This window comes from Bubalus bubalis, chromosome 10 (assembly GCF_019923935.1).
Source record: "Bubalus bubalis isolate 160015118507 breed Murrah chromosome 10, NDDB_SH_1, whole genome shotgun sequence".
Lineage (NCBI taxonomy): Eukaryota > Metazoa > Chordata > Mammalia > Artiodactyla > Bovidae > Bubalus > Bubalus bubalis.
In genome coordinates, this window is record NC_059166.1 from 94,791,384 (window position 1) to 94,815,014 (window position 23,631).

The following is a 23,631-nucleotide window of genomic DNA, read 5'->3' on the forward strand; positions in this document are numbered from 1 at the left end:
TTAAAAATATGTCATAAAACAATCTGAATTTAAATACATTAATACACTGAAAAATATTTATCCCTAAAATGTACTTTAAATAAAAGAGCAAAATAAAAAGTTGTGATGCGGTTAGCATCTTTACACCCATATACCTGTCCTTGTCAGGTGACACACATCCTTCTGTTAAACTCAAATCTTACTAACTACCCCCTAAATTTAGTGAAATCTTTTACTTTATTAGTATTCTCTTTTGACACATTTATGAAGCAAGTAGCTAACTCCTGGAGCTGTAACCTATATCACTTACTATTGGCTCTGAAAATGAAAGTTGCTCAGTCATGTCCAGCTCTTTGCAACCCCATGGACTATACAGTCCACGGAATTCTCCAGGCCAGAATACTGGAGTGGGTAGCCTTTCCCTTCTCCAGGGGATCTTCCTAACCCAGGGATTAAACCCAGGTCTCCCGCATTGCAGGCAGATTCTTTACCAGCTGAGCCACCAGGGAAGCCCAAGAATACTGGAGTGGGCAGCCTATCCCTTCTCCAGGGGATCTTCCTCACCCAGGAATCAAACCGGGGTCTCCTGCATTGCAGGCAGATTCTTTACCAACTGAGCTATCAGGGAAGACTATTGGCTCTGAACATGGCATTTTTTTCCATTTAGATTTTTCTTAGACAGCTTGGTTTTATAAGCCTGCCCTAAATTTGAGAGTCCCTTGGACTGCAAGGAGATCCAATCAATCCATCCTAAAGGAAATCAGTCCTGAATATTCATTGGAAGGAATGATGCTGAAGCTGAAACTCCAATACTTTGGTCACCTGATGCAAAGAACTGACTCATTTGAAAAGACCTTGAAGCTGGGAAAGATTGAAGGCAGGAGGAGAAGGGGAAGACAGAGGATAAGATGGTTGGATGGCATCACTGACTCAATGGACATGAGTTTGGGTGAACTCCGGGAGTTGGTGATGGACAGGGAGGCCTGGCGTGCTGCGGTTCATGGGGTCGCAAAGAGTCAGACTCGACTGAGCGACTGAACTGAACGGAACTGAAATTTGAGGTAAATTTTTGCTATTCTGGGTCTGCTCTTCTGGAAGAGTTTTCTCTGTGTTCACCTGGTTTTCCATTCAATTTAACTAACTCGAGCAGTTACTCTGGCAGAATTTTGCTGAGTGAAGTGTTTGGGGTACCACTCCAGCCACAGCACACAAGACTGAGGTCATTAATCTGTCTTATTTCCTGAGACTCCCAGTAGTTAAACACGTTTCATGTCATGAACGCTTTACCAGTCAACTAATGAGTGAATACAATTCAGTGGGCTAAGTCAGTTTGAAATAATAGGCATAAAAGACAAAAATTCAATTCAGTCTATACCTCTCCCTCTTGGAAGGCTGTGTAAGCTGTGAGAGAGAGGGCTATAATGGGGGGTCCAAGCCTCCACACTAGCGTTTAAGAATGGATACTGGGAAACAATGACTTGAAACGCTTGTGTGTCTGAAGAAGGCGGACACAGAAAAATGTGAAAAATAATTGAACAACAAGAGCAATGAACAAATCTGCAAAACTATTCTGAGACTTCACTGGAAAAACCTTAAGCATATAACTTAACCTGAAAATTCTCAATATCAGGATATTATTCCCAGTGTTAGGAAAGTTTAAATGGTATTTTGAAAAATAGTGTTTCTTATCTTAACTTTTGTAAATAGTGATACATTTCTAAGAAAATATAATTATACAAATCTAATTGTAAACTTTTAAGTACTTTGAACAATATGAAGATTTGGACATTGTCTCATTCTATGAATGGTCTACTTCTTGTGATAAGCTAAATTCTTTTTATCTGCCAAAAGAGATTTTCTATCCTGTTTAATAGGTAACATGATTACTCAAGTGTTTTCATGTTAATCACTAAAATATGAGGGTAGCATACAAACTAAAGTTACAAATAGTAAATTTTCAAGTTAGCTAGCCATATAAATACACTTATGAAATAAAACTGAAACAGTCCACAAATCAAACATTATTGTGCCTGCTTCATAAAGATACTTAAAGTGAGGAAAACATAAATTAACAAAAAAATTACAAAACATAAATTAACAAGAAATTATTTACAAAAGTAAAAAAGAGTAAGTACAAAAGCAAAGGTTTTGATGGAGTTGTCTGCTCAGCTGTTTCTAGCCTTTTGTGTTTCCGCTGTGGCTGCTGCTGCTGTCATTTCAGTCGTATAGACGGCAGCCACCAGGCTCCCCGTCCCTGGGGTTCTCCAGGCAAGAACACTGCAGTGGGTTGCCATTTCCTTCTCCAATGCGTGAAAGTGAAAACTGAAAGTGAAGTCGCTCAGTCGTGTCTGACCCTCAGCGACCCCATGGACTGCAGCCTTTCTGGCTCCTCCGTCCATGGGATTTTCCAGCAAGTCTGTTCAATTCTTCTGATACAACTTGCTTAAGACACCATCTTGTGGACAAAAGGTGATATATCACAGGTTCTCTACAGTGGAGAAAGACTGCAGAAAAGCTCAATCTTATTTAACTCCTAAAACATACTCATAAGAAATCATTTTATAATCCAAACATCAAATGACATCTTTTACAGATAATATATCTTAAGATAATTACTGATGCTCTATCATAAAAGTGTCTAAAATTTTAAAGTTTCAACAATGTTATGAAACATAGAAATAAGCATATGGGATTATCAATACTTTAAAGTCATTAATTAAACTACTTTGATAACAAGGTGAAAAATTTCAAAGGTTAAGACTGGCTGTGTTTCTGTTACAGCTATCAAAAAATGGTTAATGTCTTCAGCAGAAAAGAAGAATAACAAAGTCATGAATTATTCTTCCTTTTTCTAAAGGCCATAAATATTAATTGAAGTCAAATCTTGTTCTTTGCAGAGAAGGATTTCTATCTGACAGTGTTACCTGATCTTGACACAAAATGTTAGACTGGAATTCAAACATACTTTTATAGGGCAAACACACAACTTTTAATTGCCATCATGTGTGTGCGTGCTAAGTGGCTTCAGTCATGTCTGACTCTTTGCGACCCCATGGACTGTAGCCTGCCAGGCTCCTCTGTCCATGCGATTCTCCAGACAAGAATCCTGGAATGGGTTTCCATGCCCTCCTCCAGGGGACCTTCCCGACCCAGAGATTGAACCTGCGTCTCTTGTGTCTCCTGCATTGGCAGGCAGGTTCTTTATTACTCGTGCTATGTGGGAAGTCTGTTGCCATCGTGGCCTGCAATTACTTTGTATTTAAACATACTTTGTTGTGTGGAGTCCAGACAAGAGATAACTCATGAAATGTGGTCATTCTTTTTCTCTGCTGTGGACACTGCTGACTTCTGCGTGGAAGTGAACAAAGGTTCTGGAATGGAACAAAATGAGACAAGAGAACTGGCCACCACCAAGGCAGTTAGGGGAAGTCTTCACACCCTGTCTGGGGCCTTAAATTATCCACATTCTTTTTGTTAAAAGAATCAGGCAACTGCCAGGTCTTCACTTTACTGGTGCTGTGTTTGCCGGGTGCAGCCCTTCTTGCTGCTCTTTGCTGCTTCTCCTGCACAGGCAGCCAGGCAGAGTTCATTCCGTGTGATGCAGCCCTTTCCTCTGGTTATCCCCAAGTAGGATTGAATCACACATGTCAGTTGTTTAGAAAGGACCTGAGTCACTGTGACAACTCAGGTTTATAATTGGCATCAACTCCTCAAATCACCTGACTAAATCCAGACCCTTGCAACAGGAATAAACCAGTCCAGCATTAATGGAATTTAGAAAAAGAAAGGTTCTGAAATACTTAATTTGTAGAAAGGACACATGAAATATTCTCTGGAATTAAAATGAGAGAATTTGTAAAACAAGAAAATGAACTGAGTCTTCTTGCGTCTGTGAAGGGATCGACTCCAAGAAAACAATGCATTGATCACCATTGACAAAAAAGTTCATGAAAGCAGTAAAATGCTAAAATAAATAATTCTGGATTAACAAAGAAGCAAAAGAATAAGCAAACAATTAATATGAAAAAATAATCTTTGAAAACATATAAAATGTTTTTAGCTTTATGACAAATTCAAGTAAATTAATGAATGGCAGAGGAGTTGTAAGCTTTCAGAAAATTCAACAAATTAAAGCTCCACAAATTAAAAGCTCAAGATATACACATAGCACCAGATTTTAGACCTCTGTACATTTTGTGGGGCTAAATGATCATTTTACTAAGAAAATGTATATGTATATTCTGATTGTGTCAGTCTAAAACACAGCACCATTGTACGTATTGCACAGGAAAGAAAATGAAGGAGAAAATAAATTTAAAATTAACAACACTTGAAATAAATAAAATGACCTTGGAAATGAAAATAAATAAACTTGGAAGTGAAATATACAGCATCTTTCAACATGAAATAATAAAAAGGTTGTACATATGCACAGCCATGTAGATAGTACCTGACCATCAGTTCATCCAACTACAGTGAAAACCAGTTCAAACCCCGGGTGCATTTGAACAAAGCTGCCTCCATGGAGGCATGCTGCCCACAAGACCGTGCTCACAGCTTTTCACAATCTGCCCCAATGGCAGATGTCTGTGGCGGGGCGGGGGCTGGGGGGGGTGGTGCACGCCCTTGGCATCCCTAGGACCCGCCACTCAGATTTCAACAACATCCTCCTGCCCACGGTTTCAGGAAATCGTTTTCAACCAACAGTTTCTCAAAATAATGTACGGCCAGGCCATGAAACTACCATTCAGCTGTTTGGTTGACAATCACACGTTTTCGTTCCTGGTCAGAGGATGTGGTCTGGGCAGTGTCTGTGCCCCTGAAGTGTGTGGACTCTTGCTCAGTCTCATGGATTTCCTTCACGGCCCTGAACCTCTAGCTGCAGCTTCTGAGAAGCATCATTCTTCCCACAAGCTTCCAGGCTTCAGCTTGTTGATATGCATCTGTGGATACCACACGCTCATCTTCTAGCACAAGAAGGTTTCTTTTCCAGTTGCTAGAAGTCCCATCCTTTGTTCTGATGGCTGGTTCTTAACATCTGAGAGTCATGAGGTCAGAAGGCTAATGTACTCGGGCCCAAAGACTCTGCGAGGCCCTTTAAACTTTGAAAGTACCAAAGACAGCTGGATGCCTTCACCACCAGACACCTCCCAGAAAAATCAGCTTTCTGTTTCCCAAATGAGAAACTCAGCAAAGGGACCACAGTGCTGGGCCTTGACTTCGCTCCTTCCTTCTTACGCAGGACACACTCATGCTGGTGGGACCGCTTTGACTGGAGCTCATTACACAGGAGCAACAAAATCATTTCAGTAGTTGGCTCTGGTAGGATTTTGGGCTCCCTGATAAGACAGCCTCCTGAGTTTTCTTCCAGAATCTAAATTATGAAGGTCTTATTGCCTATCTATTTCTCTACATAAGTAGAATGGATAAAGAATGGTATAAGAATTCTTAAGCTATAAAAGTAGTCAAAAACATTCAGCAGGAGCAATGCACTATTTCAAAAAAGTTAACGAAATTGTCAGCAATAATAATAAATTTAAATACCAAGGAAATGTCCAGATAAGTCTGAAACTTTAAAATTCAGAAATGAAAGGTCACATACAAGTTGATAAGACTACAAAACGTACATCACCATCAGTCTACTAAATCATAAGATATCACTTTCTCTTAAAGAAGAACAAATGATAGGATGTGCTTGCATATTTCATAGAAAACCCTGAATAAAAATCATAATAATGGTGAAGCAAGACATGGAATGAATTTGGAAAAAATTCTGAAAAGGCTGATATCGCAGTTACTATAGGAATAGGATTCCAATTTTTGTTTTTAATGTCTCACCTACACCAAAAAAAAAAAAAGTCACCCACGATCACGAGGGTCTGACAGTATTAAGAAAGCTCCAACAGCAAGGAGAGGTGACTGGCATCAAGTCTTCCTCAGGTGTGGTTACTTCCCACCTGTTCGCTGTCGGGTGTGTGAGACGGGATACAGGCAATCCTCTGGGTTACATCTTCCACTAGGTCCTGGGGGGCCCTGGGGCCCTGGGGCACCTGGTGAGCCTGGCAAGCCCGGAGCTAATGAAATAAAAGACCCCATTGGAATGCAGGTCAACATACAGATCATCCTCCCTCCCTCCAACCAACACGAGTCATTCAGTGTCAACTGGAGCGACACTAAAGGGGCCACAGGGAGCAGGCATGGCTCCGATTTTTGGAGGCTGGCTCATGCTGCGAAGGTAATATCACTATTACCTGAAGTCCCAGGAAGACCCGGGCTCCCTGGAAGCCCAATTCCCGGTTCCCCCCTTTCTCCCTTCTGTCCTCGGTAGCCTAAGGAGGAGATAAACAAAAAGAGAGAAAAAAAAAGTAAGCGCGTTCTCTGACTGATACACATTCAGGAGATACTTTGAGGTGCACGTGGAAAATACACCCAGTGGAATATCTCCACACATTTATATCTGAAGACTATGCTACAGACACTCAGTACAATACTGGATCCAAAACAACAGTGGCCTGAACAGTATCCTAAATTGATACATATTCAAACGTGAAAAGTCACCAGGATTTCTTTTCTATAGCTGACTTTCATTTAACATATGTGAACAATAAGGAAAAGTGTTTGTAGTTAAGTCATTTGAAAGTACCCTTCCAAATCTCTAAACATTTCTGCAGTAAAATAATATTTACTACCTGGGATGTATTTAATAGTTCCACCCAGTTCCCACTATTACAGAGACCTTGTTAAGCTGACTCTCACTAAGTCATCTCAGTGAGTGCTTAATATCACGGGCTAAAAAATTAGGAAGAAAGAAAAATAACTGAAAAAATATGAACTTTTGATTAACAAGGATTAATAACACTGGAACATAATTCCAAAAGAAGAACATATCTGCTAAAAGCTATGTATTTAAATTTAGTTCTCAGATTTTAATATAATGCAAAATACATTATTCCACATGAATCTCAGTGTATATGAGGTGTCATAAAACAAGAAAAAATAATTTATGTATTTGTAAAACACAGAACATTTATATGTCTCCTGTCAAATGTAAAAATGCATTTGTACAAAGCTCTCATATCATTAGGTTAATACCGACCTGCTATTAATAGATAGAGGTGTTGAACTGCACAAAGCACATGAAAAATTTTTATTCCAATTTCCTATTAAGGTCCCAAGCTCATTCCTTATGAAGGCTTCCCCAAAGCCATAGGGCCTTATTTTATAATTGTTTCACAACAAAATTTCATATAGGAATGCTAATAAGGTCAGTAACAGCTTCCCCATTTTTCTAGAATAAGTTTTTCACCCCTTTAGGGCAGGCCTCTCCTGAAATTTGGAAAGGACTTGAAGGCTGGTCTGTCTGCAAAGAGACATGTGTCTGCATGGCCTGTAGGTGCAGGAGGACAGTTTGGTATCAGTGTAGCCTCTGGAGGAAAACAGAAATAAAACAGCAGCAGAGTTCTAACCCAATGTATCCAGAGGGTCTTGTCATTGAAGAACTGTGTTTGTTATAGTTTTTCAGGTGATAGCCTTGGAGATTTCCATTTCGACTCTCGGGGTTTATTTCTAAAGTTGTAAGTCAGTGCATTTATATGCATGCTGGAAAAATGAGGTCAGAAAAAGAGTGTTACTGGCATTTGGGAAGGATAATTCTTCATGCAGGGCCTTACAAGCTGTTTGAAGGCCTTATGCGTTGTTTGTCCTGACCCCGATTGACCACTGTGTCCTTTGTCATTTTGATACGCATACGCCTCCTACTTCCTAAGGCCCCGACTGTTAACAAATCTGAAAAGTCAAATCTGTATCAGTTGCATGAACTACTCTATGGGCCACTGGATTACAAATAACAGAGGGTTTCCCTCATTATGAACCAATAACAGCTGAACTTTATAAGTTCAAAAGTAAGAACAATCATTCCCAATACTGTCCCTCCAAGGTTGATGGAAGCTAGAAGGCAGGATCTGTTTTCTCCTGCTAACTCCACATCCGCTTAGTGTGCAAGGCTCTTTCTAAAATGGATAAGGCTTTGAAGTGGGGCATCCATTCTTGAGGATTTTCACAGAAGGTGGGAACTCAGCATGTGTTTGAGAAAAGTTTAAGTAAAGTTCTTTCAGGATTCCTGATCAAGATGGTGAACTGGAAAGCCCTGAGCTCACCTCCTCCCATAGACACACCAAATCTACAACTGCATATGAAACACTGTCTCTGAGGATGGATGGCCTGAAGATAGGAGAACAGATGTTCCACAACTGAGGATACAAAGGCAAGGCCAAATCAAGACGGGCAGGAGGTGCAGAGAAATGGTCCAGTCAGAGGCCACTCCCCTGGCATGCTGACCACAAGGGGAGGGATGCCACAGACGAGAAGGTTACCCTGAGGAGTGAGGGGTCCACGTCCCTTGTGGGGCTCACCAGCCTTGGAGACCTGCCCTGGGAAGACAAGTTCCCGTAACACCTGTCTGTGAAAGCCAGCAGGGCCTATCTCCAGGAGGGCCCGAGGGCTGTGGGAAACCAAGCCTCCATCCTTAAGGGCCCCTGCACAAGCCCACTTGCTCTGAGTCCCAGCACACAAGCAGCAGCTTGAAAAGCACCTGGATCTGCTTTTCAGGGGCACTGCATCCTTCTACTTTTCTGTATATTCATTCCATTAATTTTTGAGAGTTTGATATTGAAACTCCAACTAAAAATCTTTATCTATTTAAAAAATAATTGTAATATATAGTGGAACTATATGTAACTTTGTTCTACATTTTCCAAGTCTCCTGTGTTTTATCATATTTTCATAATTTAAAAACTAAAAAAGAGAAAAAAATACTTTCTAATCTGAAATTGCCAAGACTTTGCTTTTTCTTTTTTAAAATTATGAATAGTGTTGAATATAATCAATTAAGTTTTTTTCTGAATCTATTAATATGATCATACATAATTTCTTTCCTTTATCTGGTTATGAGGTAAATTACATTAATTGATTTTCAAATGTTAAACCAATTTTGCCTTCCTATAATAAACCTTGATCTTGAAATAGTAGAGAAATAAGAGTATCTGGGTCATATGACAAAGTGGTTCACTGACTGAGTTTAGAGCCTGTGACAGAGGAGCAGGATGCTATAACACTGTGTGCCTCCCCCCAGCGTTCCTTGAGGAATTGCCCTGCCCAACATGTGTGCCCCGGCCAGTCACTCCAAAGCAGCTCCTGTTGCACCCAGTGGGCAGCCCTGGATGGCATGGGTGCCCCCCAAAGCAATTCCCGCTCTTAGAGTCTGGCCCTGTATGTCACTGACAGACTGTGTCTGGCACAGTCATGGCTGGGTCTTGCAGCCAGCCAGCTAGGGGCAAATCCTGCCCATCAGTGCCCCCAACAGGAATCATGACCCAACTATAGCAGGAGGACGCATAAGTCCCACAGGGGATATCCTGGGAGCACCCTGCTCTGGTGACCAGGGGGCATTGCGCTCTTGGACCCCACAGGACACCTTCCACATAAGGCCACTCTTTCAGACCAGGAGATGTAGCTGATAAACCTACTACAGAGAAATGAACACAGGAAGTTAGGCCAGCTGAGGAGATGAAGGAATACCTTCCTCATGAAAGAACAAGATACACTTCAGAAAAAGAAGTTTTTCTTGAGAAAAATGGAGATAAGCAATTAACCAGATAAAAAGGTCAACGCAATAGTCATAAAGATGCTCACCAAACTCGGGAGAAGAATGGATGAACCCAAGGAGAACTTCAATGAAGAGACAGAAAGTATAAAGAAGAACCAGTTGCAACTAAAGAATACAATAACCGAAATGAAAAATACTGTAGAGGGAATCCATAGCAGATTAGAGGATGCAGAAGAGTGAATCAGTGATTCAGAAGACAGGGTAGTGAAAATCACCCAGTCAGAGCAGGAAAAAAAAAAAGAGTCAAAAACTGAGGACAACACAAAGTTTACTAACATTTACAATATAAGGGCCCCAGAAGGAGAAGAGAGAGAAAGGGCCAGAAAGCCTACTTAAAGAAGTAAAAGCTGAAACTTTCTCTAAGCTGGTGAAGGTGACAGTCCTCAAAGTCTAGGAAGCATGTGCATGTGAGCTACATCACTTCAGTTGTGCTTGGCTCTTTGTGACCCCATGCACTGTAGCCCACGAGGCTCCTCTGTCCATGGGATTCTCCAGGCAAGAATACTGGAGTCAGTTGCTGTGCCCTCCTCCAGGGGATCTTCCCGACCCAGGGACTGAACCCACGTCTCTTACGTCTCATGCATTGGCAGGCAGGTTCTTTACCACCAGTGCCAAGTGGGAAACCCCTAGTAACCACTCAGAGTCCTAAATAAGATGAACCCAAAGCGATCTGTACCAAGACATACTAAGATTAAAGGTCTAGAGTTAAAGAATCTCAAAAGTAGTAAGGAAGAAAAAAACTACTTAAGTACAAGGAAACACCCATAAAAATATCAGTTGATAGAAGAAATGGATAAATTCCTAGAAACACACTCTTTCAAGACTGAATCAAGAAGAAATGTTACTTGAATAGGCCAATCACTATTAATGAAATTGAATCAGTAATTAAAAAAAAAAACTGCCACAAAGTTCAGGACGACACAGGTGAATTCTACAAAACATTTTATGAAGAGTTAACAATTTTCCTTCTCAAACTATTCCAAAAAACTGAAGAGGAAGAAACACTTCTAAACTCATTCTATGAGGCATTACTCTGGTACCAGAATGAGACAAGGAAGCCACAAGGAAAGAAAATTACAGACCAATATCCCCCAAAAAACATAGATGTGAAAACTGCAACAAAATATTAGTGAACTGAATGTAACAAAATATTAAAAGGCTCATACATCATGATTGAGTGGGATTTATTCCAGGGATACAAGGATAGTTCAATATCCACAAATCAATCAATGTCATCTGTTCTGTTCTGTTTAGTCGCTCAGTCGTGTCTGACTCTTTGCGACCCCATGGACTGCAGCACGCCAGGCTTCCCTGTCCATCACCAACTCCTGGAGCTTGCTCAAACTGATGTTCATTGAGTCAGTGATGCTATCCAACAATCTCACCCTCTGTCATCCCTTTTTCTTCCTGCCTTCAATCTTTCCCAGCATCAGGGTCTTTTCCAATGAGTCAGCTCTTTGTATCAGGTGGCCAAAGTATTGGAGCTTCAGCTTCAGCATCAGTCCTTTCAATGAATATTCAGGACTGATTTCCTTTAGGATGGACTGGTTGAATCTCCTTGCAGTCCAAGGGACTCTCAAGAGTTTTCTCCAACACCACAGTTCAAAAGCATTAATTCTTCGGCACTCAGTTTTCTTTATGGTCCAACTCACATCCATACATGATCACTGGAAAAACCATAGCTTTGACTAGAAGGACCTTTGTAGGCAAAGTAATGTCTCTGCTTTGTAATATGCTGTCTAGGCTGGTCACAGCTTTTCATTCAAGGAGCAAGCATGTTTTAATTTTATGACTGCAGTCACCATCTGCAGAGATTCTGGAGCCCCCCAAAATAAAGTCTCTCACTGTTTCTATTGCTTCCCCATCTATTTGCCATGAAGTGATGGGACCAGATGCTATGATCTTAGTTTTCTGAATGTTAAGTTTTAAGCCAACTTTTTACTCTCCTCTTTCACTTTCATCAAGAGGCTCTTTAGTTCTTCTTCACTTTCTGCCATAAGGGTGGTGTCCTCTGCATATCTGAGGTTATTGATATTTCTCCCGGCAATCTTGATTCCAGCTTGTGCTTCATCCAGCCTGGCATTTCACATGATGTACTCTGTATATAAGTTAAATAAGCAGGGTGTCAATATATAGCCTTAATGTATTCCTTTCCCAATTTGGAACCAATCCATTGTTTCATGTCCAGTTCTAACTGTTGCTTCTTGACCTGCATACAGATTTCTCAGGAGGCAGGTCAGGTGGTCTGGTCTTCCAATCTCTTTCAGAATTTTCCAGTTTGTTGTGATCCACATAGTCAAAGGCTTTAGTGTAGTCAATAAAGCAGAAGTAGATGTTTCTCTGGAACTCTCCTGCTTTTTCTATGATCCAATGGATGTTGGCAATTTGATCTCTGGTCCCTCTGCCTTTTCTAAATCCAGCTTGAACATCTGGAATTTCACGGTTCACATACTGTTGAAGCCTAGCTTGGAGAATTTTGATTCTAGCTTGGAGAATCAATGTAGTACAGATGAATAAACAAAACTATGCAGAAACAGACTCACAGATACAGGGGTCAAATTGGTGTTTGCCAGAGGATAGGTGAGTGGGAGTTTGGGGGAAATAGATGAAAGGGATTAAGAGAGTCAAATTTCCAGGAATATAATAAATAACTCATGGGAATATAATATATAGCATAGGAAATATGGTCAATAACATTGTGATAAATTTTTATGGTGACAGGTGGTTACTAGACTTGTGGTGATTAATATATAATGTATATAAAGATTGAATCAGTATACTGTACACCTGAAACAAATATAATATTGTATGTCAACTACTCTTTAATAAAATTAAAAAATTAAAACCAAAAAACAAAAATAAGTAAGTGCTTTCTTATAAAACTCTTCCAAGAGGAAAGATCTGGAAAAATTTGCCTCTCTTAAATAAGAGAAGACCTCAGGAGACCTGAGGTATATGGAACGTCAGCTGGATCATGCTTCCCAGGACTTCTTTGATCCTAATGTGGTAACTTCTTATTCACTCCTGGCAGCAGGAACAAATTAGGTCCTACAGTGAGGACCCAGGTGGGAATGAAGCACACCAGGGAGTGCTCCGCTCAGTGCACAATGGGAAGGCAAGGATCAGAAACCCACAGGAGGTCAAAATCTAAACTCTCTGGAAATGCCGTTGAATTTAAAAAGGTGTCGACAATTACCTCTTTTAGGAATTTAGGAAAAATGCAAGTGAGGTGACCCAACTCAGAATCACACTGGCCTCTATTCTTTCTGTAGGAGGATCAGGGTGCTAAAAGAGGGTCTACAAGTTTCTTCATCAGAATCTTGGTAGAAGCAGTACCTTCCCCATTCAAACTGGATTGTGAACTTCTAAAATAGTCATATTTGGTTTTACTGCACTTTGCAGATACTGAATCTTTTACAAATTGAAGGTCTGTAGCAACTCTGTGTCAAAAAGTATTGGTGTTGTATTTCAAATTTTTCATGATTATTATATTTGTTATGGCTCTATAAATGGGACAACAAAGTCTCAATGACAGCACATCTGTTTACAACATGGTTTACTGCACATTGTAAGCCCACTGCTGAGACCTATTGCTCAGAAAAAAGATTCATTCCAAAATATTACTGCTCATTGACAATGTACCTGGTCACCCAGGAGACCTGTCAGAAAATACAACAAGATTCCTGTTATTTTCATGCAGCCCATGGAACAAGGAGTCATTTTGACTTTCAAGTCTCATTCTTTAGAAAATATATTCTGTAAGGCAATAGCTGCCATAGACAGTGATTTATCTGATGGATCTGGGGGAAAATAGAACAACTTCCAGAAAAGATTGACGATCCTAGATGTAAAGAAGAACATTCATGATTCACAGAAAGAGGTCAAAATATAAATATTAACAGGAATTTGGAAGAAGTTGATTTCAACCCTCATGGATGATGTGGAGGTGGTCAAGCCTTCAGTGGAGGAAGTAACTATAGGTGTAGTGGAAACAGTAAGAGAACTAGAATTAGAAGTGGAGCCTGAAGATGGGATTGAATTGCTGCAATTTCATGATGAAACTTGAATGGAAGAAGGGTTGCTTCTTATGGATGAGCAAAGAAAGTGGTTTCTTGAGACAGGATTTAGATGTTCAAGCTGGTTTTAGAAAAGGCAGAGGAGCCAGAGATCAAATTGCCAACATCCACTGGATCATGGAAAAAGCAAGAGAGTTCCAGAAAAACATGTATTTCTGCTTTATTGACTATGCCAAAGCCTTTGACTGTGTGGATCACAAGAAACTGTGGAAAATTCTGAAAGAGATGGGAATACCAGACCACCTGACCTGCCTCTTGATAAACCTATATGCAGGTCAGGAAGCAACAGAACTGGACATGGAACAAGAGACTGCTTCCAAATAGGAAAAGGAGTACATCAAGACTGTAAATTGTCACCCTGCTTATTTAACTTCTGTGCAGAGTACGTCATGAGAAACGCTGGGCTGGAAGAAGCACAAGCTGGAATCAAGATTGCCGGGAGAAATATCAATAACCCCAGATATGCAGATGACACCACCTTTATGGCAGAGAGTGAAGAGGAACTAAAGAGCCTCTTGATGAAAGTGAAAGAGGAGAGTGAAAAAGTTGGCTTAAAGCTCAACGTTCAGAAAACGAAGATCATGGCATCTGGTCCCATCATTTCATGGGAAACAGATGGGGAAACAGTGGAAACAGTGTCAGACTTTATTTTTTGGGGCTCCAAAATCACTGCAGATGGTGATTGCAGCCATGAAATTAAAAGACGCTTACTCCTTGGAAGGAGGGTTATGACCAACCTAGATAGCATATTGAAAAGCAGAGACATTACTTTGTCAAAAAAGATCTGTCTAGTCAAGGCTATGCTTTTCCTAGTAGTCATGTATGGATGTGAGAGTTGGACTGTGAAGAAAGCTGAGCACCGAAGAATTGATGCTTTTGAATTGTGGTGTTGGAGAAGACTCTTGAGTCCCTTGGACTACAAGGAAATCCAACTAGTCCATTTTGAAGGAGATCAGCCCTGGGATTTCTTTGGAAGGAATGATGCTAAAGCTGAAACTCCAGTACTTTGGCCACCTCATGAGAAGAGTTGACTCATTGGAAAAGACTCTGAGGCTGGGAGGGACTGGGGGCAGGAGGAGAAGAGGATGACAGAAGATGAGATGGCTGGATGGCATCACCGACTTGATGAACCTGAGTTAGAGTGAACTCTGGGAGTTGGTGATGGACCGGGAGGCCTGGCGTGCTGCGATTCATGGGGTCGCAAAGAGTCAGACACGACTGAGCGACTGAAATGAACTGAACTGATCTGAAAGATGCAGTGAAGCTTGCTGAAATGACAACAAAGGATTTAGAATAGTGCATATACTTAGTTGATAAAATAGCAGCAGAATTTTGAGAGGAATGACTCTAACTTCAAGTGTGGATAAAATGCTATCAAACAGCACTGCTGTTACAGAAAAATTGTTTGCAAAAAGAAGCGTCAGTTGATGCAGCAAAGTTCATCATTGGCTTATTTTAAGAAATTGCCACAGCCACCCCAACCTTCAACAACCTACAGTGGGTCCTACAGGAGGTAGGACCCTGATCACTCAGCAGCCACCAACATGGGCACAAGAGTCTCCACCAGTAGGAAGATTATGAAGAGCTAAAGGCTCAGAGGATGGTTAGCAGATTTCAGTAATGACGTAACTGCTAATTAAAGTACAGATGTTGTTTTTTTTAGATATAATACTATTGTATCCCCAACATACTACAGAATAGTGCAAGCACAACTTTCATATGCACTGAGAAACCAGAAATTTCACATGGCTTGATTCACCGCGATGTCTACTTCCTGGTAATGGCCTGGAACCACCCCATAATATCTGCGGGGCATGCTTGAAGTCTCATGTCCATTTCTCATTGCTCTCCACATGCTCCAGCTTCTCTGGTAAGCCAAGAAAATTCTATGAAACCCCTTTAAATTTCTGTCCTTCCCTAAAGATAGCATATTCAAAAGCAGAGACATTACTTTGCCAACAAAGGTCTGTCTAGTCAAGGCTATGGTTTTTCCTGTGGTCATGTATGCATGTGAGAGTTGGACTGTGAAGAGAGCTGAGTGCCAAAGAATTGATGCTTTTGAACTGTGGTGTTGGAGAAGACTCTTGAGAGTCCCTTGGACTGCAAGGAGATCCAACCAGTCCATTCTGAAGGAGATCAGCCCTGGGATTTCTTTGGAAGGAATGATGCTAAAGCTGAAACTCCAGTACTTTGGCCACCTCATGTGAAGAGTTGACTCATTGGAAAAGACTCTGATGCTGGGAGGGACTGGGAGCAGGAGGAGAAGGGGATGACAGAGGATAAGATGGCTGGATGGCATCACCGACTCGATGGACGTGAGTCTGGGTGAACTCCGGGAGTTGGTGATGGACAGGGAGGCCTGGCGTGCTGTGATTCATGGGGTCGCAAAGAGTCGGACACGACTGAGCGACTGAACTGAACTGAACTGAAAGATAATGAGACAATAAAAGTCTCATTCTATAGTGCATGTCTCAAACCAAACTATGTCATTTCAAATGAAAATGTTTTTTTTTTTTTCCTGAAAAACACTGAAAAAAAAATGTCCCTTTTAGAAATTTCTGAAGAGCCATCATCAGACAGAATTTGCGTGTGGGCAGAACACCTGGTGTCTTGCTCGGGCCCACCTTCTGTTTCTTCTGTGTGGGTTTCTCACTTCAGCTTTTCCTCAGACTCAGTCACACTGCGTCAAGAAGAGGACTAATCAGCTGAGAGTCTCTGAGCTTTCATGGTCTCTAGGGTAACAGTAGTTTTTATAATCATCCATCATGCAGAGTGTAACAGTTTTATATGCATATTTTTTTTCCTTTTTGAGAAAACTTTTAAATTGAGCAGAGCAAAACTTTGAAGTTACACTCATAACTGCATATTCTGAGTACTTCATATCTATTTATCTACCAGAGAAAAACCCTTCAGTTCCTGTCAGCTGTGGTGAGGCACCAAGAATTGACCAGTAACCCTTCTCTTTACTATAATAAGGTTTCCTGGTGTCTTTTGACAGGATTATCAATACAGCATGACTACAGGCAAATATTTCTTAAAAACAAATCCTATAGTGCAAAGTTTTTTTTGGACTGCATTTCTGGAATGCAAAAGTAGGCAGTCAAGAAATACCTCGAGGAACAGGCAAATTTGGCCTTGGAGTACAAAACGAAGCAGGTCAAAGGTTAAAAGAGTTTTGCCAAGAGAACGCACTGGTCATAGGAAACACCTTCTTCCAACAGCACAAGAGAAGACTCTACACATGGACATCACCAGACGGTCAGTACTGAAATCAGATTGATTATATTCTTTGCAGCCAAAGATGGAGAAGCTCTATACAGTCAGCATAAACAAGACCAGGAGCTGACTAACTCAGATCATGAACTCCTTATTGTGAAATTCAGACTTAAATTGAAGAAAGTAGGGAAAACCACTAGACCACACAGGTATGACCTAAATCAAATCCCTTACGATTATACAGTGGAAATGACAAATAGATTCAAGGGACTAGATCTGATAGACAGAGTGCCTGAAGCACTATGGACAGAGATTCATGACATTGTACAGTAGGCAGTGATCAAGACCATCCCCAAAAATAAGAAATGCAAAAAGGCAAAATGGTTGTCTGAGGAGGCCTTACAAATAGTTGTGAAAAGAAGATAAGTGAAAGTCAAGGAGAAAAGGAATGATATACCCATTTGAATGCAGAGTTTCAAAGAATAACAAGGAGAGATAAGAAAGCCTTCCTCAGTGATCAATGCAAAGAAATAAAGGAAAAAAATAGAATGGGAAAGACTAGAGATCTCTTCAAGAAAATCAGAGATACCAAGGGAATATTTCATGCAAAGATGAGCAAAATAAAGGACAGAAATGGTATGGACCTACCAGAAGCAGAAGATATTAAGAAAAGGTGGCAAGAATACACAGAGGAACTATATAAAAAAGATCTTCATGACTCAGATAACCACGATGGTGTGATCACTCACCTAGAATCAGACATCCTGCAATGCAAAGTCAAGTGGGCCTTAGGAAGCACCACTACAAACAAAGCTAGTGGAGGTGATGGAATTCCAGTTGAGCTATTTCAAATCCTGAAAGACGATGCTGTGAAAGTGCTGCACTCAATATGCCAGGAAATTTGGAAAACTCAGCAGTGGCCACAGGACTGGAAAAGGTCAGTTTTGGGCAATGCCAAAGAATGCTCAAACTACCACACAATTGCACTCATCTAGCAAAGTAATGCCCAAAATTCTCTAAGCCAGGCTTCAACAGTTCATGAACTGTGAAATTCCAGATGCTCAAGCTGAATTTAGAAAAGGCAGAGGAACCAGAGATCAAATTGCCAACATCTGTTGGATCATGAAAAAAGCAAGAGAGTTCCAGAAGAACATCTACTTCACAAGAGAGTTCCAGAAAAACATCTACTGTTTTATTGACTAGGCCAAAGCCTTTGACTGTGTGGATAACAACAAACTATGGAAAATTCTGAAAGAGATGGGAATACCAGACCACCTTACCTGCCTCCTGAGAAATATCTATGCAGGCCAAGAAGGAACAGTTAGAACCAGACATGGAACAACAGACTCATTCCAAATTGGGAAAGGAGTACGTCAAGGCTGTATATTGTCACTCTGCTTATTTAACTTATATGCAGAGTACATCATATGAAAAGCCAGACTGGATGAAGCACAAGCTGGAATCAAGATTTCTGGGAGAAATATCAATAACCTCAGATATACAGAGGACACCACCCTTATGGCAGAAAGTGAAGAAGAACTAAAGAGCCTCTTGATGAAAGTGAAAGAGGAGAGTGAAAAAGTTGGCTTAAAGCTCAACATTGAGAAAACTAAGATCATAGCATCTGGTTCCATCACTTCATGGCAAATAGATGGGGAAACAATGGAAACAGTGGCTGACTTTATTTTTTGGGGCTCCAAAATCACTGAAGATGGTGACCGCAGCCATGAAATTAAAAGTTGGTTAATCCTTGGAAGGAAAGTTATGACCAACCTAGACACCAGAGACATTGCTTTGTCAACAAAGGTCCATCTAGTCAAGGCTATGGTTTTTCTAGTAGTAATGTATGGATGTGAAAGTTGGAATATAAAGAAAGCTGAGCACAGAAGAATTGATGCTTTTGAAATGTGGTGTTGGAGAAGACTCTTGAGAGTCCCTTGAACAGCAAGGCAATGCAACCAGTCCATCCTAAAGGAGATCAGTCCTGGTGTTCATTGGAAGGACTTATGCTGAAGCTGAAACTCCAATTCTTTGGCCACCTGATGCGAAGAAATGACTCATTTGAAAAGACTCTGATTCTGGGAAAGATTGGCGGCAGGAGGAGAAGGGGACAACGGAGGATGAGATAGTTGGATGGCATCACTGACTCAATGGACATGAGTTTGAGTAAGCTCTGGGAGTTGGTGATGGACAAGGAAGCCTGGTGTGCTGCAGTCCATGGGGTTTCAGAGTCAGACATGACTGAGCAACTGAATTGAACTGAACTGAAACTTAGTTACTGTGCAAATTTTGAGTAGACATCTGAGTTAATAATGATAAATAAGCACATATTATTGCTGTTATTATCATAGGAAAATTATTAAATACATTTAGATTAGCAGATGATCAACTTTAAATTTGAATGAATAATAGTTAAAAATCTATTTCTGGCATGTCAAATATTAACAAGATATCCTATACTAAATGTATAGTACATACAAATTTATATAATATATACCAAATATATTATATATAATCTATATACATATTTTATATGTATGAATACTTGTTTTTAATATGTATTCTGGAGAAGGAAATGGGGCTGCAAAGGAGTTGGATATGACTTGGTGAATAAACAGCAAAAATTGTATATTAATATACATAACTTATGACTTAACTGTGATTAGCATGTTATAAATACTGAGAGTGAAATAGTCGGTAAACAAATATTGTCCTTGAAGACTTACCTTGGGGTCCAGGGTCTCCTGGAGGTCCAGGTAACCCATCCTTGCCTGGAGGCCCAGGCCTCCCATGAGCTTGAGCAGCCAGCATTGCTGCTGGGAGCTTGAGCTGGGATAGGAACACTGCCATCCTCTCTTCATTGATGAAAGGAAAAATAAAACATCATGTTAGAGAAACACTTTTTATGTCAAAAGTTTTCAAATTTGTTTCTCATGAAATTCAACAAAAATTGACTTGGTTTTCAATTCACGTACATCTAGTTTACCAACTGGTCTGATTGCTAAGAGATTTTTTGATTGTTCAAGTCAATCAATTGTACAAGGTTGCTTCAACATGAAGACAGATAAGTTGTGACAATGAAAGGCTCTGAAGACCTTCAGCGATTCACAGATGTCGCTAACCTAGTGGGCAACATCCTAGAGTCTGATTAACCTCTGTGATGACTTGTGGAGAGAACTCAGGTTTGTATTAAAAAAATGATTGTTATAATAAATTTAAGCCTCTTTCCAGCAATGCTGTGAATGTGCCTGTGGTGATTTAAAATATCCTGATAAGGTCTTTGACACTCCCTTCCAAGTGGAATTAGATGGAGCCTAATCCTTCTATTATGGAGTGTGGGCTGGGCTTCCTTTTACTTTTAATGAATAGGAAAAACGCAAGTTGCGAGACTAATTCATAAAGGCTTGTGACTTCCTGGCTGTGTTCTCTCTTAGCTTCGCATTCTGAGGGAAGCCAGCTGCCATATCCTGAGGACACGAACAGACCTACATAGGGCTGAACTGAAGCCATCTGCCAACAGCTACATGAGTGAGGCTGGACGTGGCTCTCCCTGCCCCAGCCAAGCCCTCAGGGGACGTCAGCTGGCACTCTGAACATAATTCATGACAGACTGAGTCAGAACCACACAACTAAGCAACTCTGGAAGTCCCGGACCCAGAAAAAATACGTGATGATAACCACTGTTGTTTTAAGCCACTGACGTTTTGAGAAACTTTCTTATGCAGCAATAGATAACTCATGTGGTAGGTGACACTTTATAGCATTGGACAAAACTGCATTATTGGACTTCCCTGGTGGCACAGTGGATAAGAGCCCACCTGCCAATGTAGGGGACAGGGGTTCAATCCCTGGTCTGAGAAGATTTCACAAGCTGTGGAGCAACTAAGCCTGTGCGCCACAACTACTGAACCTGGGCTGTAGGCCTCTCAAGCCGCAGCTAACGAGCCCCTGTGTCGCAACTACTGAAACCCATGAACCTAGAGCCTGGGCTTGGCAACAAGAGGAGCCACGGCAATGAGAAGCCCGAGCACTGCAGGAAGAGTAGCCCCTGCTCTCTGCAACTAGGGAGAGCCCACGGGCAGCAACCAAGACCCAGCACAGCCACAAATGAACAAATACAGCAGTGTGCACAGGTCAGACAGCCGCATTACTGATAAAGAGGTTTATTTATTGAAAGGATGTCCATCGTAGTGATTTCATAGCACTGTTTAATTTCTGCTGCTGCTGCTGCTAAGTTGCTTCAGTCGTGTCTAACTCTGCATGACCCCATAGACGGCAGCCCACCAGGCTCCCCCGTCCCTGGGATTCTCCAGGCAAGAACACTGGAGTGGGTCGCCATTTCCTTCTCCAATGCATGAAAGTGAAAAGTGAAAGTGAAGTCGCTCAGTCATGTCTGACTCTTAGTGACCCCATGGACTGCAGCCTACCAGGCTCCTCCGTCCATGGGATTTTCCAGGCAAGAGTACTGGAGTGGGGTGCCATCTCCTTCTCCGGTTTAATTTCTAAGCTAGGCTAATATTTTACTTTGTCAAAAACTAATGCATACTTTTAAAATAAAATGTCTTATGATACACCCTCATTCTTCTTCTTCTTTTTTTTTTTCCTGATTTGATTTCCAGTTAGTTCCATTATCCAGCCTAAGTCTCAATAGGAAGGATATCTCATTTGGCCAAAGGAACAAATACAGCATTGGTGCTGAGAAGCACGTGCCCAGGGAATGTCAACTGCAGACAGTGAAAACAGCAAAAAGCCTCTGTACATTTCTGTGAGCCTCAAGAAGATGCTGAAAAGGAGAACACACAAATTGCAGGAAGCTGACAAGTTATTCAGAACATTTAAACGTCTTTTGCCAGTGTTGAGTGATGTGACCTCTATGCACTGAATACATCCTAAATCTTCTCAAGGACATAGCACTGTCAGCTGCCTACGTTCATCCACCAGGCTGCCTGCCATCGGGGCCTAAACAGAGAGGCAAGGGAGGGCAGTGAGGACTGTGCCCGAGTGCTGCCTCCAGAGGGCTTGGCTGGCGGGTCACGAGAGTATCCTCACAGGTGGAGTCACACATCAAAACACTGCTGCTGCTGCTGCTGCTAAGTCGCTTCAGTTGTGCCCGACTCTGTGCGACCCCATAGACGGCAGCCCACCAGGCTCCCCCGTCCCTGGGATTCTCCAGGCAAGAACACTGGAGTGGGTTGCCATGTCCTTCTCCAATGCATGAAAGTGAAAAGTGAAAGTGAAGTCGTGTCTGACTCTTAGCGACCCATGGATTGCAGCCCACCAGGCTCCTTTGTCCAAAGGATTTTCCAGGCAAGAGTACTGGAGTGGGGTGCCATTGCCTTCTCCTGATCAACTATATACTCCAATATAAAATAAAAAGCTAAATGTCAACAAAAAAGTGGTTATACAATGTAGACTATTGGGATGTTAATAACTCTTAACATTTAAACAATTTGAAAAATGAGGAACTTCATAAAAGGTAAATTTGAAAATATAAATAAGAATTTTCACTCTAAAATTCCTAAACAAGTCATATTATTAACTAAATTAAACATTCTCCATAAACAGGGCCTAACATTTTCTGTATTCAGTGCTCTTGTTGTGGGATCATGGAGACAGCTTGAGAGAGATGATCATTTCAGTAACAACTATTATCCATGTTTTTATAAGTCCCATGCACTATAATGATTATCTGCTGATAAGCTTTATTTTATGACTAGAAATCTGTCATATAATTATTCTCAGAATTATTTTTCTAATAATCAAGTCACAGTTATACTTATTATTAGAGAATTCTTGGTTATTAATATCACATAGACCATTGTTTAAATTTCACCTCAGAAGCATATTGAATATTTTACCACTCTGTCATTGGGAAGATCCCCTGGAGAAGGGAACAGCTACCCACTCCAGTATTCTTACGAGCAGAAATCCATGGACAGAGGAGCCTGCCAGGCTATAGTCCATAGTGTCTCAGAGTCAGACGTGACTGAGTGATAACACACTTACAAAGCTCATATTTAACAAATCTAATATGTACACAACTAGATTTAAAACACAAGACTGGAGGAGGGCATGTCCTTGCTATGGCAAAAAGAAACAATATTCTTTTCACGTATTTTCTTTAAAAACCAAATTCAAATGATTTCATTTGTGAAACTAACCACAGTTTTTTGAAGATACAGCTAATAAGTATTAAGAAATGAATCTTTCATGTGAAAAACTCTAGAAAAGTGTTTTACTGATTACATTCGTGTTAATTTTGCAAGTAAGGACAAAATGACTGTAACACATTAGAATCCATAGCTGCCAGCTGGGAAAAACTAGGGCCAAATGATAGAGACCTGTAAAGAGGTACCTCCAGACTTTTCTCTAGACTTTTCCAGACTTTTCTCCAGACTTTTCACTTAGTGTTGATTCATTTGAACTTGAAAGATACTTTTCACTTAAACAGATATGTCTGTTTTATAAATTTTTGATAAAGAGCAAGCTACTCTTGAGAGTAACCTATTTTTCAATGGGCTTTCAATAAAAACTTTTGTTTGAAAAATGTAGGTCCATACACGGTTTAGGAAATAAAGCAAAATTATTTTCAAATAGAATTATTAAAGAAAAAGCCCCAACAAACGTGGAGTATTAGCTATACTTATCAAAAGAGTAATTACCCTACACTCAACATTCTGAAATCAAGAAGAAGCC

General features: G+C 40.7%; 1 protein-coding gene across 1 annotated transcript in view; it reads right to left on the reverse strand.

The window, feature by feature from the left end:
- Positions 1 to 4,284: 4,284 nt before the first annotated feature.
- Positions 4,285 to 23,631, reverse strand: part of COL19A1 (collagen type XIX alpha 1 chain) — a 448,270-nt gene continuing 428,923 nt past the window's right edge. Inside the window, exons 50-52 of the mRNA XM_045161980.1 lie at positions 19,662 to 19,790; positions 6,231 to 6,308; positions 4,285 to 6,053 (exon numbers count right to left, since the gene is read on the reverse strand). Coding sequence (XP_045017915.1) covers positions 5,926 to 6,053; positions 6,231 to 6,308; positions 19,662 to 19,790 — 335 coding nt within the window. The 3' untranslated portion in view covers positions 4,285 to 5,925. The remainder of the gene's footprint in view (positions 6,054 to 6,230; positions 6,309 to 19,661; positions 19,791 to 23,631) is intronic.